The following is a 14,281-nucleotide window of genomic DNA, read 5'->3' as shown; positions in this document are numbered from 1 at the left end:
CATAAAATGCAGCCCCAATCAGTATCAAAGACAATGTTGAATAGAATAAGAAGATAAGATAAGAATAACTGTTTTCATTCTTTATTTGAGATTTTCATGCATGTAGGAAATTCAAATTCATACATTTATATTCATTGAATTATTCTTTTTAAAGACGATTTTTGGAACTAGCGTCTTCTTTGTCTTCTTTAAAATCAAACCTGTAGACCAATATTTTAACACAATTTAACTCTTCTTAAAAAAGATATCATAAAGTTTTTTTTTAATGATTAATGAAAACTCTAGAGGATATAAACACCCGAGTTTCCTATAAACCATAATTTATTATGAACTACTAGTTGACCCACGATGAGCATACGCCGCTATTTTGCAGGGCAGGACCCTAGGCCACTGCAACCTATGCGACGGCAGTGGAACTTCTTTTCATGGGACCCGCGGAAATTCCAGGTTTATAATAAATTATAAAAATTAAACCCTTGTACAACTTATAACAGATTTCCCGTGGCCTTCTGATTTACCAGGAGCTACTGGAAATCTCCTGAAATTGCAAAATATAGGAAAAGTCCTCGAAATCTCCGGAAATTATTAAAATCTTCGTGCTCCTTCCAGTGTATGCATCAGGGGCGGACTGGCTATAAGGACATTCGGGCAAATCTCTATGGTCTAGTACCCAAAAGAGCCGGTAGGTCCACCAAAAGGACCGCATAAATGTCACAATTGCATTATTAAATTGTTAAAGGTTTTATTATATTCACTTATAAAAGGGGCCCGCTGAGCGTCATGTTAAAAAAAAAATCTTTTACAGACTCTACACTTCAGTCTAATACTAATGTAATCTAACACATTTTCCGAATAATCTAATAGCCTAGGTCCGTAGACAGTGCTACTAATAGGCTTCATCCTATATGGGCCAACACACTTAAGCGATAAAAAAGCAACATAAGGCCCATATTTCTTATAAAGATATAGAACCCACTGTCTGCACGCGTACAGTTATCATTATCAAACCTGACATAATGATTTTGAGGACAGCTATGAATGGACGCCCATCATTTTACTGCAAATACTGATTATATCAGCAAAAAAGGGCAGCAAAGATTACGACTACTAAGAAAACTGTCCTCGTTTAATGTTAGCGAAAAGGCCTTGGCTATGTTTTATCACGCTCACATCTGCAATATTTTAAGTTTCAATATCACTGCCTGGTATGGCAATCTGAGCATTAAAAATAAAAATAAACTTAATAGAATCCTAAATGCTGCTGGTAAAATCATTGGCAAAAAACAAACCCCATTTGGGCAGTTGTTTGAGACAAACATCTATAAAAAAGCTAACAAGATCCTCGAAATAAAGAATCACCCTTTGTGTCAGGACTTTGTGATTTTACCATCACAAAAGAGATACAAGACACCGATAGCAAAGACAAACAGACACAAACACTCTTTTGTTCCCCTGGCAATCAAATCATTAAATAAGAACAATCTGGTATAAACTTTGTCACATGTAAATTATGAGTGAGTCTGGTGTGAATGTACACTTTGGTTTCTTATAGTTATAATGTTTTTTGTTTGGTGTAATGCACAAATTGTAAGACAAATTTCCTTACGGATAATAAAGATTATTATTATTATTATTATTATTATTATTATCATGATATACAATTTGTGGGCAGCATGGTATGGAACCTTGACACCCAGGCCGCCCCTGGTATACATAAAGAAAATCAAATTAATACGTATCTAAAACTGTGAGGCGGCCATGTTTCCAGATTTAAATAATAACCAATTAAAGTAACGCATGTAACGATCATTCTAGTCTGAGCGGTAGATGTGAAGATGTCTTGATGTTACGATGATGTTGTGTTAATTATACAATGCATTTCTGATGTTATAATCTGAATAGATTTCTATTTAAGCAATTACTGATTACTCAAATAATATTATGCCGGATGTAAACTATCAATGGACTTCATTCACCAATTGTAAACAAACAACATTTAGCCACGTGAAAATATTGATAAAACAATAAAGAAACGTATCACGTGACAGCCTTTATGGATTGCGTATTTTTTATAGTAGAGATAGAGAAGATCCTTCAAAGTACAAAGCTCTAATTCTGGAACTAGGAATCACTTTAATGAAAATGTACACACTGTACAATAAAACTAAACAAGTTAACTCTCTTCGTTCAAGCTCTCAACTACAACTGACTTTCCCGCATCCTTTCAATCACGCTTTTATCATCTACCTCATACTATATTTAGAAACAATCAACCTCGTTCCTTTTATGGAATTAACTTGCCCGCTTCTGTTCCAAGAAAGCTTGCTTGTTGCGTCATCGTCAAACTCCATTTGAGTGAGGGCTTGAGAGGCTTAAATCCTCTCCTGCAAAAGCCCTGGACAGAAACCCTGCTGTCTTGCGTAGTGCATACACGTCACCATACAGGTCGAGAATTTTTGGTTTCCCCAAACCTGTCGAGGGCGGAGATCAACAAGTCTGGGGCAGTCAAACATAATATGAGGCACGGTTTCCTCTTCTACCCCTCAGCGTGGGCACCGTGAATCGAACTTTGGCCATAGCCGCGAGAAAAATGAGCCTACATACAGGACAGTGGCCTGTCCTGCATTGTGCTATAATAGCTTGCTCAGGCCTGGACAACCTCCACCACAGTGAAGTGCGGTCAGGGCGCCTCATGCGCTCCCAGACTCCACGGGCTTTCTGGGACTTGTCCCAGCACTCGTGTTGCAAGAACCCGTCGACAATTAAACTTGACCCTGGTTGCAGAAAACTAAAAATAATCTTAATGCAGCAGCTGCTTTATGCTACGTGACAGGTAATAATGTTTTAAAAATTGATATATTTCCATATTTAGATGTTAATTGCTCTGATTCGAACTAACGTGTGAATAACTTTCAAAGAATGGTTCTAAATGTTCCTGATTTTGCTTCCAATAATTAGCATATCGTGAGGAACTATGCATTTAAAAAACGATCCTGTAAACATTCACCAAGATACCCCTCTCTTCCCTCTCCCTTTCACAACTGGTCCAGACACGTGATAAGGATCATATCGCATTCAGAAAGCTAAAAGCTAAACAAAAACAATTTGGTAAAAATATTTATAATCGCACAGATCTATCATGTCCGGTCATAGGGCGCTGATCACTACATTGCTTATCCAAACTAAGTGATACAATTACACTTAAAATAAGCTTTTTGTTATAAAAAAATATAAATTTTAATGATTTTCTTGGTTTTAGACCTAGACATGCGAGATGATTTATTTCTCCCCATGATAAAACCATTGTGTGCTGACGAGAATCTTGGCTTTAATTTGATTTTTAATTTTATTTATCTGTGATACACCATTTATGAAACCGAAAATATTTTCATAACCCTATTGGCAGCCGTTTCTACCTGCACCTACACGGTAACATAGAGAAGATGAAAGAGTTAATAATTCAGCAGATGTCCAGTTCGTCTGGAACATTCAGGATGAACGCACATAGTGACTATCTTGTCATCTACGAAGTTGAAGAACAATAACATTCATAATCTATGAAGCAACCGTCTGCAAATATAATACTGGCAATGTCTTCGATTCCAAACATTAAGTATGAGTGTAGTATTTTCACATGGCTATACAAACCCAGATGCCACCTGAAAATTTTTCCACGTCTGATGCTGACAAAGCCATCGTATCTAACAAAATATGAATCAATTAAAAATTAACCAGTTAGTCAATAAATTATTTTGTTTGATATCAAAAAAGGGAAATAAATTGTACATTATTGAGAGATATGGTTGTAAATATAGAGTTATCCTTATATAAGCTTTTTTTTTAAATTAGACTTTTTTAAATTTATTTTTTTTATGTGTTTCTATTCATTTCAAAAACATAAAATTGTTAACAAAATAAGCATTTTAAATCGAAGACAATAAAAAAGATGAGATGCTCAAGTGCTCTATTTATTTTCGTCATAGCTATTATAGATGTGAACGGCATGCTTTTATATATGTTTTAATATCAATTAGTGTGTTTATATTGAAACTTGAACATTTCTGGAGAGTCCTTGCACCGGGGTATGACAGGCCTAGTTTCATGTATTAATGTGTAACATTTTCTTCATGTCAGGATCGTGAGTGAGGACAGGGGTAACTGTGACAAGGAGACCCTGCTCTACCTATACATTACTAACGGTGGGATCGCCCTTGGATTCACTGTCATTGGTCTGATCTACTCTCTGTTGATCTGCAGATGTGCCACGGTAGGTATGACATGTCATATATGATATACATATATATGTTCAAGCAAGTAGTTGTAACCAATAAGTTGTAACTTATTAACTTGTGTCTGTCTACTGCAGTGTTTCCCAAACGCTTGACCTATGTGTACCCCTTTTTTTTTAAATAATTTTTGTAATGCTGAGTACCCCCTCGCCCTCCCCCCCCCCCACCAAACTTAAATTTATTAACAGAACATAATAAATGGGTATTTCTCTAAAAAAAAAACTGCATAGTTAACAAGTTGCAATGCGTACCCCCGCCCCTCCAAAGTCTTCCCATACCCCTTGGGGGTACGCGTACAACACTTTGGGAAACACGGGTCAACTGTGATTCGGATACACTTAATAATTTGAGAGGTTGTTACCTCTCTTGAAGGTTGTGAGTCTGTTGACTTGAGATGATGTCATATGTAGTCGCGAGTTCTTATTATTGTATATGATATTAACAACTTTAACAGATTAATACAAATCAACTAGGCTAATATGGACTCTTTAGAAAAAAAAATTCAAATAAAAAGGACACAGTCCACTGTTGTCAGATCAAGGAAAAAAAACCAACAAGTTCTTTCCAAAAACCTTATTACATAAGGTCATATTTGTCCGTTTGTCAGTCTCTAATCAATGTCTGTTCTAAGTTTTTTAATCTACCGTCGCGTCAATAAGGAAATCCCCAATTAACCCCAACTTCTATGCGGCCAACTATCAAGTCATTAAACAAAGCGCTTTTTTCATAAGATTTTTCAACAAGACATTCAACTGATATAGCGTTCATTTATTTTGTCCTTTGTTCTACAGAAACGCAGACACAATAGAGAGGTCAATGAGCACATGGAACATGAGAAACAGGCGGAGCTGCAGAAAAGGGCCAGCAGAAGAAGTCACGAGAAAGTCACCTACGTGCCTGCCTGGCCGGGGTCCTACGTCGCCCACCCTCAGGCCACAGCGGCGACTAAAACCGAAGCCAGCAACGGTGACTTAAACGCTGCCAAAAGGTTGTCTTCAGATCAGCCGCAAGTCGATCACAAAGTGGACAGCGGTCAACCTATCCCCAATAAAGAGCAGCCTTCAAACAAGGATAATCAAACAAGTGAGCCTAAAACCGGAGACGCCACAACCCACTTGTAACTTTTAACTTGAGCTAAAAGTGTCCCTTAAAGTGGAAATGAAATCACAACATAACTTTGCTTTTATAGAAGGAAAACGATCTACTATGACGATACATTTTATAGGCCAGTGATGGAATAATGCCAACTTTCTTTCATACTTAAGAAAAAAAAAATCTAATCAATGTATTGACTGTTCTATAAAGAGGATAATATGGCACTGAAATGGCACCACTTGCTTTTATATATTTTAGTACTTTTTCCAAGTGTAAAGTGCAAATCTAGTAAAATTGGATAACATGGAATAAATGACGAGTGTTTGTGTTTTTTTTTCTTCAAATTACTTTTACTTAACTTTGTTTATATCTTCTTTAAAAAAAACAAACAAATAAAATGATTAGATCTAGGTCAGTGTTGCCAACTCAAAAAAAAAATAAATCCTCATTGATTATATTTAAACAAAAAAAAAAAAGGAATTTACAGATTCTAGAGATGATTTTACTAAGAACTATTAATTTCTTTTAGTTGGTGCTGCTTGTTACATTTATTGTGTTTTACCTTCATTCAAATTTTATACCCATGAATAAAAACCTAGCTTAGTTATTAGAGATGTATATAATGTAGATTTATAAATTTGGGTGGTCACAAGGCACCGCTTAGGTTCAAACCTGGCCAGTGTGTTCTCCAGTGGTCCAGCTTTGTTATTTCCCCTTATATTGTTATTTCTCCTACCGTTGTAACTCAAAATGATTGTTTAAAGCCATTCTGATTGTTGCCATGGATACGCTTATTTTGAGACATTTCCTATTCACACTTTTTATATTGATGTGTATTATTTTTTATTTGATATATCATCCATTGCAATGTTTCCCAAACTGTGTTCTTGTGTTTCATAGGTGTTCTACATACTTATGGAGTAATTAGCTTGACTTACACATGAATAAATTGCTTAGTTAATGAAAATATGGTTTGATTAGTTTTTGTTTTTTTTCTTTTAAACACATGGGAAATGATCCATCCAGAAAAACAAATAAATTCTCTGAATGTGCGAAGTGTTGTGTTAAAGAAAACCTTTGGGAAACACTGATCATTATATTGTTTTATTATTTTATTATATTATTTTAACGGGTTCTATTATGTTTTTCAGCTTATTATAATTAACAATAAATTATTTTCATAGAAAAAAATGGATGTATTTAAGTTAAGCAATAAGGCTCATTGCATTTTACAAATGTATTTCTTTTATTTTTTATTTTACAAATGAATTTCTTTTTTTCTTAAATATATATTTGTTTAAATTGGAATTTTAAAAGGTTAATTACACTTACTGGAGAATCAGGGTTGATTGATATGTGATTATACCTGTACGTTTGTGAGTACACTTGAGTGTGAGTACACTCAGGGCCGGTCTTAGGCCACTGCAACCTATGCATTCGCAGTGGGCCCCGCGCTTTCAAAGGCCCCGCGCTAATTCTATGTGTAATTATTAAATTGCAAAATATATACGAAAAATTCCTTGAAATGTCCTGCATTTATTAAAATCTCCTGAAAACTCATAAAAATCTCCTGAAAATGGACAAAATTGTCATTTGTGGGTGTCATTTATTACGGAAAACGCCAATCCTACGTGCGATAAAAAAAGGGAATCATCAGTTTTCATGTAATATAATGTAATAATCGGACGAGTTTTCACCTAAACCGAAAGTTTCAATGCCTTTTTTACTTTTATAGTCACTGGCATATAAATATAATAAATATGCCATAGGTTGTAAGGTTCGTAGAGTAAAGTTAATTTGATCGCAATTTTGTACTTAGTAAAGAATGAATAAAATGCAAAGTCGAATTTTTTTCTAATACAAAATTAACTTTCACTTATTATCCTTATTCCCACCCAGACTAGGCCCCGCGCAATCAGTTTCCCATAGGGCCCCGCAATTGTTAGGACCGGTCCTGAGTACACTTGTGTGTTTGAGTACACAAATAATTGTGCAAGAATGCATGAGAGATTGTGAGCATGCATGTGTATTTTGAGTACACATTTGTGTATAGGCTTACACCTCTAAGTGTCTGACTACACATGTTTGTGAGTATATTTTGAAGTGATTGAGTTCTATTGTAGTTTTGTTAGTATACCTTCAAGAGTGTTAGTGCACATGAGCAAACTTGTGAGAACACAATTGGACGTTAAGATCACTGATACTTGGGTCAAAGTTAAATCCTCATTAAAATACCTGTTTGTACAAGTGTTATGTTTTTGTCTTTTATTATTTTTTGTTATAAAAAGTCTGCATGTAAATTTTTAAATCTACATTCAAGTTACATATGGTTCCTCACCCTCAGTAAAACAAAGGATTTACATTCGTTTTTCTTATAATTTAATTTTAAGCATTAAATTTGGTTTGCTATAGTGTAATTTGATTTTGAAATAGGGCCTACTATTTGTTTTACACATATTAAACAAGCCAAAAATACTAGGTTACAAATGTTGTAGTTTCCAGGTCCTAGTAATGTGATTGTGCTAAATCTACATTGCTGCAGTAATTCTGAACAACATTTCTTACATTTTTATACTTATGCCAACCTGGCAATAAATCCAAAATTCAGGTTTATTTGCTTTCGGTCATCCTTGTATTGTTCTGTTACATTAATGTTAAATTTCATAGTTTATTAGTTTTTGCGTCTAGAACCAGAGCCGCCGCTACCCTTTTGCAATGTGTGGTTTGCACGCTGGCGTCCATATTTAGGGGGCGGCCAAATCATTGCTCTAAGGTTATCTTAATTTTTTAAATTGTTTGTCTAATAATAAAAAAAATGTTTAATATTGATTCTAATTATTTCACTATCCTTTAAAACATTTTTTTTTAAATGATGTTCCTACATAAGAAACTGTATTCAGAAAACAACAACAAAAAAACAAAAGATAACGCACATGCTATAGGGATTCCCACGGGTTTTCCATAGGCGCCTACATATATTCAGACTTGAATTTTCATGTTTTGTTTATAATATTTATCTTTTGTATAAAGCTAACAGAAACAAATAAATAAACATTTTATTTCTTTTAGTAACTGCTTACTACACATAAATATTCTTGTTTAGGCAATTTAAATAGCCACATCCCGTGAATAGCTATTAAATAGTCAATTAAAAAAAAACATATTCACTCTTATTTGTAATGGCTGTTAGTTAAATGTGGGAATATTTTTGAATGATTATAGATTAAATATTTATTAAAATTTAATTTACTTATAATGGTATTTAAATCTATTTTTAGTATTTTAGATTTTGAAAAAGATTGACACATGGAATGCATAGGACGTAATTATTATTATTTGTCTTTTTGAAGTAACATCTGTAGATTATGAGATAGAAAGATACAATATTGGATAATGTTGATTTAATTCTTATAATAAAGTCATTAAGACTTTTAAAAAGGTGTTGTTTTTTTTGCAATTTTTAAATTAATTTTCGTTAAATTTGACCTCAGTGTAAAAAAAAAATTTCAAAAAAAAACAAAAAAAACAAATTGTTACCTGATACCCCATATCGACAACAAAAACTACGAAAAATCGATGAACAAAACAGTAAATTCAGGTATACCCCAAGGAACAGTCTTAGGTCCACTACTATTTTTAATCTACATAAATTATTTACCAAAATCGCATTAGTTCAGGAACAAAAGTCAGATTATTTGCAGACGATTGCATAACATATAAAACAATAAAAAAAAATTAAAAAAAAAACAAGATACAGAATTTTCGCAAAAAGAATTAGATGAATTACAGAAATGGGAATCAAATTGGAGCATGTCTTTCCACCCAGATAAATGTCAGTTGTTTAGAGTAACAAGAAAACTAAATCAAATACATTTATTCATAGTGTTATAAACCTGGTGGTGACATAGATGAGGGTAGTGGTATGTGTGTAGTCAGCCGACACAAATCGCCACAGGCCAGCACTAGGCGAGCGGTCAACCGTGACGAGCTACGACGGTCAGGAGCGTCACGAGGGATGTAGTCATCTGACCACCCAGAATGGTCGAGCGACGTTCTGTCTGGTTCTAGAAGGCCAGTAGGGACCCTATATAAAGAGCGGAGGTGTCGCAGTCACGACGGTTCAGAGCCCGGTTCACTACAGTCCGGTCGACTACAGCACAGTTCAGCGGTGTGGTTCTGTACGGAGCATTACGACGGTTCAGTGCGGAGTACTATTAAGTACAGTTGAGACGAACGGCGTCTTGATCTTGGTCTGTGATCGAGTCCGACACAACGAGCCCAGTGTGTGAAGTCAGTCCCTAAACTGTTGAACCCAGTACAAGCCCGGAACGAGACGGAGAGGCCAGTGCAAGAGTTAATGATACGGCGGTACGGTTGATACGGAGAGATATTTGTACAGCCTGTGTTACGTGTTGCCAATTGTTCAGTATTGGCTGTAATTTATTGGACATTATAAACTGTTACGTTACTTTGGAGCCCTGAGTTGTCAAGTTCTTTAAGTTGGTGGTGTATGGTGCAGTTTGCAGATAGCCAGGATAGTAAGATTCGTAACAAGAGTAAACCAGTAACACAGACTAATAACGCAAAATACCTAGGTGTTATAATAAATGAAAAACTGTCATGGAATCCACATATTGATGAAACTATCAAAAAATCAAACAAAACGATAGGATTTATTAAAAGAAATTTCTATAAATCAAAATCAAATAAGAACATAAAACTAGAATGTTATTTAACATTGGTTAGGCCAATAATAGAATATGCATCCCCTGTTTGAGACCCCTCAACTCAAGAAAACATTAAGAAACTGGAACAGACACAAAATAGAGCGGTGAGATTCATAACAAAGGAATATTCACATTTGACTAGTGACTAGAGTAACACCCTTAGTAAAATCACTCAATTTAGAAATCCTTCAGGACAGAAGACTCAAAAACTAAAGTATCAATTATACATAAAACACTGAACCATGATCTTCAAATACAAAATACAATTAATAAAATACTCAGAAAGACACAAAGATAAAGGCACATTCCTAGTCCTATATGCAAGGACAAATTTGTACAAATTCTCCTTCTTCTCTAGCGCTATTAGAGCATGGAATGGGTTGCCTGAGGCAGCCAGAAAGACCAGCTAGTGACTTGGTAGAAATTAGGTCATTGGTTAATGTGCATGACTAAATGCATGACGCGTAGGGTGTAGCTATCTTTTTTTTTTTTGAAGTAACGTCTGTATAATATAAGAAAAGAAGATAAGACGACACAATGGACACAGATGTTTATTCACGGGACATCATATAAATCCATTGAACAACGTCTGCCTCGAGCACAGCCTCTTCACAAGTTTTAAACTAGGGCGGAACATCCTTCCCAGTCTAGCCTCTGACAGTGCGCACCTTCTGGATGGCGGTGTGCATGGCAGAGTTATAACAGTATTTAAACCATTAATCGTTTTAAAATATTGACGAAATTTCCTTGTGCTATTTCAAGTTAGCCCAAGTATCGAACTTCTGAAAAAGACGGTATACAGGCATAAAAAACACAATTTTATGTGTTGGTTGAGTAACTTTGTTAAAACTATTTTTTTGGTGAAGATGTTAATGCATTTTATAACGCTTTTTAAGTTTCATTGCCATAAATTACGCATTTGGTAGGCTGAATTATTTCTCTTAATTAATATTGTTCACACATGCACATTGTTTATATTTTTTAAACTGTTAAAAAATGTCCTTCAATGTTTTTGAAAGAAATTTTGGATCGACTTATTTATCTGGCAAGGTATGAACTCTTTCAGAAGACAGACGGAGCGTATACCACGAAAAGAGAAATCGACAACCAACAGACAACGGTATTGTCTACGCTGCATGTGGCAAAATATGTAAGTGAAAGCTAGGTCTGTGGGTTCACTTAGCCTAGTATATTCTTCGTTAATCTTCGGACTCGAAGACAAGCTTATATTTTTGAACTAATATCAGTTTCTTTAGAGAAGAAAAAAAAATGCAGAAGTTCTCACATATACCTACTTTACATCGTGAGAAATGTTATGAATTGCGGGGCCCCCATTGTTTGCGGGGCCCCCATTGTTTGCGAGGCCCCCATTGTTTTTTTTTTCCTTTGCAAAATCAACTCTTAGCATTAATTACATCACTATATAAGCTTTTCATATACAACATGCATAGTAAGCACTTCAAACTTAATAGGCGCCACACACACACTCGGCCGACCCCCCGCCCTTCGAGAATGCGTTTCTGCTGTGAAGAATGCAAAAAAAAAAAACAACACTTTTGGCATCGTGGCTTCGCCCCGAGCACCACTGTTGAATAAATGAGTGTCAGGAGAAAGCGTTTCTGCTACAATATTAAGGAGTATTGTTTGCCAGCCAAAGTGTTAATTAGTTAAAGTACACACTTTTTTTTTCTGATATCTAAAAGTAGATTTGGTATTCAAACTCAACAGCTCCATTGGCACCCGAATAAGCAAGGATGTACTAAAAAAAATGGACACACTTTATCTCACTGCACCAACAAAAATAATAATTCTTGTCGTTAAATAAATTCGTCACTTGATATGTCCCTCAGGAAGCCCAGCGCTCGTGGATTTAGCGCCTCTATAGTTGTTCCAGGTTATATAACATAATGATACGTTTCGCAGGCTTTTTTAAGTGTTAAACCAAAAATATTGTAACTCGCTTAAATTTCCAATACTTATCTGAAAATGGGGGAAATGATATGGGGTTTACAAAATTTAAGGTAAACTTCAAGGGGCTGGAGAGAGGAACATGAAAAACGCATTTTCAAGACTTTTTTTTTCAAGATCTGGCAGTCGGTAGAGGCCCAGTACACAATCACTCGTCATTGCCCTTGCAATAAGGGACAATTTGCAACTCTGTCAAAGCTACTACTGCACCATCAGACTTATAGATAGGTAAGATGGGGAGGGAAATATTGCGAACGAAATGCCTTACGAAATGCTGTGAAATGTATATGATTTTTATATTTGAGGCTACCTTTTAGATTACTACGAATTGACGGTGGCGTTTTTAAATAAGTCATGTGACGGTCACTGGATAGAAACAGTACTATTTTTGTATTGTCTGACGGCATTAATAGGTTTTTATGTTTTCTAATTGTATAAACTAAATATTACAAGTAAAATTGGTAGATTACAGAAATGTGCTATATTATGAAAAAACACTATAAATTGTCCGAAAGATCGTTCATAGATATTTTTTATTTTAAAATTGTTCTAATAATAACTTTTATAATCAATTTAGTAAGTTTATGCAACTGTGAATTTTTACTGTAAATTGAAATTTATATTTATTTAAAAAAATGTAAATTTTTCTTATTTAAACACCTATAGAGTTCTCTATGTCGTTGTATTACGAAAAAAAAACCGGAAAGGTTATATACACTGCAGGATGAATAATTCTTGGAAAAGATATAGGCTATATGTCATCTATTTTTAATCTATATATTTATAGATTTAGAATTTTTAAAGGTCAAATATAGCGTCAGCATTAAAAATGCATTCTTTTTACTAATAATGTTTTAAAACATATACAATTTAGCCTAATAATTTATATAAAATTCAATATTTTGAAGCAGCATTCGTAAAATACTATATTTATCTTTCAGTAAGAAATTTTGAATTAAAGTGTTGTTTTTTTTTTTTATTACCAACCAATAATTTCCACTTGTGCCGTGTGGCAGTTGCGTAGATCATTGCCTTTTCAATGCAAAGGTAGCGAGTTCAAACCTCCGACGTTGTATATATTTTTTGTTCATTCATTTTTTTAAACAAATAAATAACTGTGTTAGGATATTCTAAAGCTTGCAATTTTGTCCGAAAATATATTTAGTGCTTATCTCTTTGAACTATTTTTATCATTATCTATCTTCTATTAAATAATGTCGCTGGGCTGCTGTTACGGTTCGCAAACAAAATTGTTTAACTCCCTCGATTTAGCAGCTATCCTGATCAGAAATCAATAGAAAGGCCTGTCAGTTTTTTTTTACATCGATCTTGGTAATTTTATTACATTTGTACTTTTATTGACAGGGGCGAACTGGTTATATATGGGCATTTAAAGGCAAATGCCCGGTGGGTCGCTACCCAAATAGGCCGTTAGGGTCACTGAAAGGTCCACATAGATGCCACTATAATGTATTAAGTTGTTAAAGGTTTTATAATATTCCCTTTTAAATGGGTCCTATCTGTGCGTCGTGTTAAAAATTCGAACAAATTTTCAGAAATAATGTAATAGTCTACATCCCTAGAAATGATCGCCTCGATACAGTATTAATTTAATGGGTATTGTTTGCCAGCCAAAGTGTTAATTTTTTAAAGTACAAATTTTTTTTTTCGTCTGATATGTAAAAGAAGATTTAGTATTCAATCTCAACGGCTCCATCACTGGTATAAGAAATAAGAAACTTAATTTTGGATTGGCTTCTATTTCATTGGCCTCCTTCAGTCGTAGAACGACTATGGTTCATCTCAGAGCACACTTCCTCATGTGGCTGTGGAGCCCTATTTTGGAGAAACACTCCCGTCCACAGATAGCGCAGGTTAAGGTGGCTTTTCCTTCGGGGGTTTAGGAGCTGGCCGTTTTTCGGATTGTACGTTTTTCTTCCTGAGCTGAGACCCGTGTACTTTCACTGTCCATAGCTTTCTTGGTCACTGTCTAGCTCCTCTTTTTTTTCTTCATGTCGACTGGTACGTTGGCTTTGTGCCTGCTTTTCAGATTTTGTCCTATCCTCGTGTACCCAAACGAGGAAGACAGGCATGACGGGACAGCACCTTATTGGCTGAGGGCTGCCCAGCTTGAGGCTGGCGGTAGCTGTCCATTGGAATCCTAGGATTCCTCCCACCGACGAAAGTGGCCCATGGCGCCCT

General features: G+C 35.1%; 1 protein-coding gene across 4 annotated transcripts in view; it reads left to right on the top strand.

Moving 5' to 3' along the window:
- Positions 1-7,633, top strand: part of LOC106076442 (uncharacterized) — a 116,534-nt gene extending 108,901 nt beyond the window's left edge. For all 4 annotated transcript variants that reach the window (XM_056032266.1, XM_056032269.1, XM_056032268.1 and 1 more), the window contains exons 6-7: positions 4,135-4,267; positions 5,081-7,633. In XM_056032266.1, coding sequence (XP_055888241.1) covers positions 4,135-4,267; positions 5,081-5,410 — 463 coding nt within the window. In that variant the 3' untranslated portion in view covers positions 5,411-7,633. The remainder of the gene's footprint in view (positions 1-4,134; positions 4,268-5,080) is intronic.
- The last annotated feature ends 6,648 nt before the right edge of the window (positions 7,634-14,281 follow it).

This window comes from Biomphalaria glabrata, chromosome 6 (genome assembly GCF_947242115.1).
Source record: "Biomphalaria glabrata chromosome 6, xgBioGlab47.1, whole genome shotgun sequence".
Taxonomy (NCBI): domain Eukaryota; kingdom Metazoa; phylum Mollusca; class Gastropoda; family Planorbidae; genus Biomphalaria; species Biomphalaria glabrata.
This window is presented reverse-complemented; position numbering and strand designations above follow the sequence as displayed.